The sequence below is a fragment of the Lucilia cuprina genome, chromosome 5 (genome assembly GCF_022045245.1).
Source record: "Lucilia cuprina isolate Lc7/37 chromosome 5, ASM2204524v1, whole genome shotgun sequence".
In the NCBI taxonomy this organism is placed as follows: Eukaryota; Metazoa; Arthropoda; class Insecta; order Diptera; family Calliphoridae; genus Lucilia; species Lucilia cuprina.
The window spans coordinates 4361527-4367644 of NC_060953.1; the positions used below are offsets into that span (position 1 = coordinate 4361527).

The following is a 6118-nucleotide window of genomic DNA, read 5'->3' on the forward strand; positions in this document are numbered from 1 at the left end:
AGAACAGAACTAGAACAGAACTAGAACAGAACTAGAACAGAACTAGAACAGAACTAGAACAGAACTAGAACAGAACTAGAACAGAACTAGAACTGAACTTGAACTGAATTAGAAATGTAATATAACCATACTAGAGGACAAGCTTTTGTAAAGTTTTAACAATTTAGAACATTTTCGTTCCCCATCCTTTGTCCAACACAATCTATCACTTCATTTGATATTGCCTCTCCAGGAGGGCGTTTAAATGAACGATATAAGCTGTGTGATCAGTTGGGCGTAACGTTCATAACTGTTTCGTATGTCTCAAGTATGATTTCTTTTCATTTTTGCTGTAACACGTATAAACTAAATATATTTTTTTCAATCGTCTTAATTTGTTATTGTTATTTATATTGTTGTTGTTGCTTCCATTATTGTTATTTGTGTAGTAAGAGTTCTTGTACGAGTTTTTCAGTGTGGAAAGATAAGAAGATTGAGAGGCAAAAAGCAAAAGCAAAAAAAAAAAATATATATATAAATGGGAAAAAGGTTACTCGTACAAGTGTTTAGTTTAAGATGGCTGTTTTAGAAAGGTTACTAAACTATCACGCACACAGTAACCACACAATAACCGATCCTAAAGCCCAGCATAAATTTCTAAGTGTAACAATATGAGTTTATATTAATTTTATTAAATAAAATGTAAGAAAAATTGATTTGAAAACGACCTGGGTGGTAAAGAGTCAATAATGGGAAAAATTTAATGTTTAGATGAAGGTTTATAAGGAGAAAATTAAATACAGTTTTTAAATGAATATTGAAGCGTGGGAGTTTAGATATGAATAATAAGGGCATGAGATATTTAATTTCGTTTAAATAAATTAATTTGTTTAAAGAATTAATAAACTTATAAATTGAAGGCGTTATATTATACATAAAATGAATAATTTAAAAGTCAAGTTCTAGTTAGTTTTAGTTCAGTTCTAGTTCAGTTCTAGCTCAGTTCTAATTGAGTTCTAGTTCAGTTCTAGTTGAGTTCTAGTTGATATCTAGTTGAGTTTTAGTTCAGTTTTAATTGAGTTCTAGTTTAGTTCAGTTCTAGTTTAGTTCAGTTCTAGTTTAGTTCAGTTCTAGTTCAGTTCTAGCTTAGTTCAGTTCTAGTTCTAGTTCTATTCTAGTTCTATTTTAGTTCTGTTCTATTTCAGTTCTAGTTCAGTTCTAGCTCTAGTTCATTTCTAGTTCAGTTCTAGTTCAGTTCATGTTCAGTTCTTGTTCAGTTCTAGTTCAGTTCTAGTTCAGTTCTAGTTCAGTTCTAATTGAGCTCTAGTTCAGTTCTAGTTCATTTCTAGTTTAGTTCTAGTTCAGTTCTAGTTCAGTTCTAGTTCAGTTCTAGTTCAGTTCTAGTTCAGTTCTAGTTCAGTTCTAGTTCAGTTCTAGTTCAGTTCTAGTTCAGTTCTAGTTCAGTTCTAGTTCAGTTCTAGTTCAGTTCTAGTTCAGTTCTAGTTCAGTTCTAGTTCAGTTCTAGTTCAGTTCTAGTTCAGTTCTAGTTCAGTTCTAGTTCAGTTCTAGTTCTGCTCTTGTTTAATTTTACTATAGTTTCCCATTCCTGTATAGACCCCATTACTTATATCATTACCTTATAATGTTAATGTGATTACTATTACAATTTTAACTGTCCCTTAAGCTTTCGCTTTGTAACTATTAATCTTAAAAAGTTTTCATTGTTTTTTATGTTTACTTCTGCTAACTTAAGGCTTACTTAACTTAATAAATCATCTAAGTTTTTTATTTTGGGGCAATATTTTTTGCTATTGCTTCTTGCCGAGATCTCTAACTTGTCTTGTCTTATGTCGAAAAAATCATTGTTTTTGTTAAGGGAATAACTTAATATTCGTTGAATTTTGTTTCACCAAATAATTTCCATTAATGTTAATAACTTTTCTTTTATGCCACCTTTAACTCACGTTTTTTTGTCATTTAGAAGAACAGACGTTTTACTTTGCTGTTGTAGTTTTAAGACTTTAATCTATAAGGGGAAAATTCGGTTTTCGGTTAAAGCTCCCACATAACACTTTTTATTCAATCAACAGAAAAGAAAATAACTAGAATTATTGGAGCCGTGTTGTTGCCCCTTTTGAGGTTTTTGTGGCTTGAAAAAAATCGTGACAATGAAAACATGGTTTAGAAAGAGGAAACAACAAATTTCTGGCGATAAAGAACTTTAGTCGATTAATATGTTAAAGAGTTTAATGATGTTTTTATAAAAGATATAAAAACTGTTTAACCAAACATTTAATAAAGTGGGTTAAAATGTTACGAAGACTTAAATGCAATTGAGACGTTAAGCGTTAGGCAATAATATTTTTAGGCAAACTTTTTTAATATAATATACTTTTTACTGCAGTTCTAATTTCTATTTTAATTCTATTTCAATTCTAGGTCAGTTCTAGTTCAGTTCTATTTCAATTCTAGGTCAGTTCTATTTCAGTTCTGGTTCAGTTCTAGTTCAATTCTAGTTCAGTTCTAGTTCAGTTCTAGTTCAGTTCTAATTCAGTTCTAGTTCAGTTCTAGTTCAGTTCTAGTTCAGTTCTAGTTCAGTTCTAGTTCAGTTCTAGTTCAGTTCTAGTTCAGTTCTAGTTCAGTTCTAGTTCAGTTCTAGTTCAGTTCTAGTTCAGTTCTAGTTCAGTTCTAGTTCAGTTCTAGTTCAGTTCTAGTTCAGTTCTAGTTCATTTCTAGTTTAGTTCTAGTTCTAGTTTAGTTCTAGTTCTAGTTTACTTCTAGTTCAATTCTAGTTCAGTTTTAATTCACATCTAAATCAATTTTTACTTTCAGCAAGTAAAAACCCATAAAATATGTTTGAATGTCTTGCAAACAATTTGTCACTTGACCTAAATTTTGATGACAACAAAATTTCTACGATTACAACTTTTTTTCTCTATTTCTTTCTTCTCTGTATTTAATTCGTTTAATTCGCCAGAACAAACATATTAATTAAACAATTTCAAATATGAAATAATCCAGCAGAAACACTTAAGGCCACAACTACTGACTAAAGCATACAACCAACAACAATATGAAGTGTCATTTGTCATTAATGACACTGACATTGACATTCAATTTTGATATGGTTAGAGTAAGAGTTAGTAAGTGGTTTTAATAAAAATTTACAGTTAAGTATTTAAAGAATATTATAAAAATATGACACAAATAATTAGAAATTTTACACAATAGATTTTTTAATTAAATAAATAAATTAATAATTAAATTTCTTTTTCTCTCTTTTTAGCTATTGATCTCTTTCTTACGTTATTTTTAATTGGAAATTATAAGTTGTTGCTGTTTTCTGTTGGACCTGTTGTTAAAAACAGATATTCCAGTTTCCAGATTGTTTTTTTATGCTTTGTTTTACTACTATGCTGATCATTAAAAAATGGCCAAATCGAAAATTGCTCTTTATGCTGCTGGCGTAACTTGTTTGGGTTTTATATGTTTTGCTTTAGCTTCGGCCGCCATTGGTATACCTATTTGGGGCTATTATAGCTCACCCTCGGGCGGTTATGATTACGACAATGGTTACTTTGGTCCCTTTAAGGTTTGCAAACAGTTAGCCTATAATAGGGAGAAATGTGGCAGTGATGTTTCGAAATTCAGATTATCATGTAAGTTTTTTTCATTATTTTTAATAAATTGTTTAAATGTTAATTTTATTTATTTTATGTATTTTAGCTGCCATTTTTATTAGCGGCATATTTGCCATATTAAGTTCAACTGTCTTTGGTTTATTTTGCATTTTGTCTGTTATACAAATTGCCATGATTTCGTCGCGAGAAAAAGTGGTCATGTCGTATACATCACTGGTAATGACCAAAATGGTTTTAGCGTTAGTAGGAGGTAAGTTTGTTCTGAATTATATTTGCTAAACGTATAACAATCTTTTCAATTTTATTTTTAAGATTTTCTAATGTAAACATTTTCATTTTGTAGGTATAATGGCTCTAGTGGCAACTGTTATGTTTGCTGTACAAATCGATGAATCTGAAAAATATGGTTTTCGTGTATCACGAGGAATATCGTTTTATTTACAGGTAATTAAATGATTGAAAAAGCAATTTAACTAGAACAGAACTAAAAGAGAACTAGATCAGAACTAGAACAGAACTAGAACAGAACTAGAACAGAACTAGAACAGAACTAGAACAGAACGGAACAGAACTAAAACATATCTAGAACAGAACTTGAACAGAACTAGAACAGAATTAGAACAGAACTAGAACAGAATTAGAACAGAACTAGAACAGAATTAGAACAGAACTAGAACAGAACTAGAACAGAACTAGAACAGAACTAGAACAGAACTAGAACAGAACTAGAACTGAACTAGAACTGAACTAGAACTGAACTAGAACTGAACTGGAACTGAACTAGAACTGAACTAGAACTAAACTAGAGCTGAACTAGAACTGAACTAGAACTAAACTAGAGCTGAACTAGAACTGAACTATAACCAAACTAAACTGATCTAAAAATTTTAACCAGAACTGATTTGAAGTAAAGATTTGTTTTAATTAATGTTATATTTTCTCTATTTCAGATTGTTGTTATTATCTTAAGTATACCTCTATTTGTATTGGCTTTATACGATGTTTTATATTCCAAAAAGCCTGGTGGTGATCCCACCATGATGATAGATGCTGCCTCACCATCATCAGCCACAACGATAAATAATCCAGGCTTTAAAGAACCCAGAACTAAGAATGGTAAGAAAGAAATAAAAGTTTTCTTAAAAATATTATATATTTTATTTTTTTCTGTTATAAAGGCATTTCTGTGACCGATGCCTCGGGCAAACCATATGCTGGCATACGCAATGGCTCGGGCAGTGTGGCCTCTATGAGCACCATGGTCACTAGTGTTTCCAATGGATCTACAGTAGAATCTGTTACACGTTCACCTTTAAGATCTAGTTTAAAGAAACCTAGACCAAGACCTGAAAACGCCTTGGGTATACAAAATCCCGGCTACTCGGGATCGGGTAATTCACCACCTATGCGACGTAATGGTAGTGTTAAGAAAGTGCGCATACAAACACATAGTACGGAAGTTTAAAGGAGATTGCGGTAGGAATAAAAGAATATTAATTTTGATTAAGATAAAAAAACAAAGACTGTGTACAGATGAAGCTCTTCACTTGTTTTCTAAAAAAAAGGAAATTTTGAACCTTTCCTAAGTTTACGGTATTTTTATAAGTTGTCTTCCAATTATTAAAGGTTTTACTTTGACATGGCTTCATAAATTTAACATCACAGATAAATTGAAAAAAAGTTTTTAAAAGAGTATTAAAATCCGTCCTTTTAACAAAAAAATCTAATTTTTAACGCATAAACTAAATGGCAAATGTATTTAATGTTTCAATATGTTAAAAAAAGACCAACGACCAATTATTTAAATATAAAATATTTAATGTTTTTTTTTTTATAAATTATGGCAATATTTCGTAAAAGAAGAATAAATGATTCAAAAAGTTAACAGAACAGTTAATAGTGTTAATTGGCAACATTCTCTGCAGGCAAACGAGCTCAAATATATTGCAACTAAATGCAAAATCTAGCAGTTTTTAGCATTTTCTTTTTATTTAAAAGTTTTTTAAACAAATTTTATTTTATAAGACTTTGTTTTGCTTTTAAAACATTTGTTAAATACGACCTTTTATTATAAACCATTGTATAATTATTAGTAAATGTTAAAAACTTAAATTAAGCAAAGCACAAAACAGATCTTATTTATTATTAGTATTTACTTGGTAACTTTTAATAATTATAATAAAATTGTTAGATTTTTATAAGAAATGAAAAAACAAACAAAAATACCGAACATGTGTAATATTTTATATATAAAATTAGTTTATAACTTATTTTAATTTAATAATTAAATTTATCTTTAATGAAAAAACACTTTTTTTAAAACATTATTAAAATATATAGATACATACATACATACATATGTATGTATATAAATTTATTTTATTATTTACTAGGATTTTATTTTAATTAATTAAATAAAACTATATATATAATGTTATTGTTAATATTAATTACAAATGTATTAGTATTAAGTTTAAATATTAAATAAAGAAAAATTA

The 6118-nt window shown here is 29.1% G+C and overlaps 1 protein-coding gene across 1 annotated transcript in view; it reads left to right on the plus strand.

Annotated features, from left to right (window-relative positions):
• Nucleotides 1–5695, plus strand: part of LOC111677156 — a 37910-nt gene extending 32215 nt beyond the window's left edge. Inside the window, exons 3-7 of the mRNA XM_046951561.1 lie at nt 3266–3638; nt 3706–3870; nt 3964–4064; nt 4571–4736; nt 4799–5695. Of these exons, the coding sequence (XP_046807517.1) occupies nt 3410–3638; nt 3706–3870; nt 3964–4064; nt 4571–4736; nt 4799–5085 (948 nt within the window). The 5' untranslated portion in view covers nt 3266–3409 and the 3' untranslated portion in view covers nt 5086–5695. The remainder of the gene's footprint in view (nt 1–3265; nt 3639–3705; nt 3871–3963; nt 4065–4570; nt 4737–4798) is intronic.
• The last annotated feature ends 423 nt before the right edge of the window (nt 5696–6118 follow it).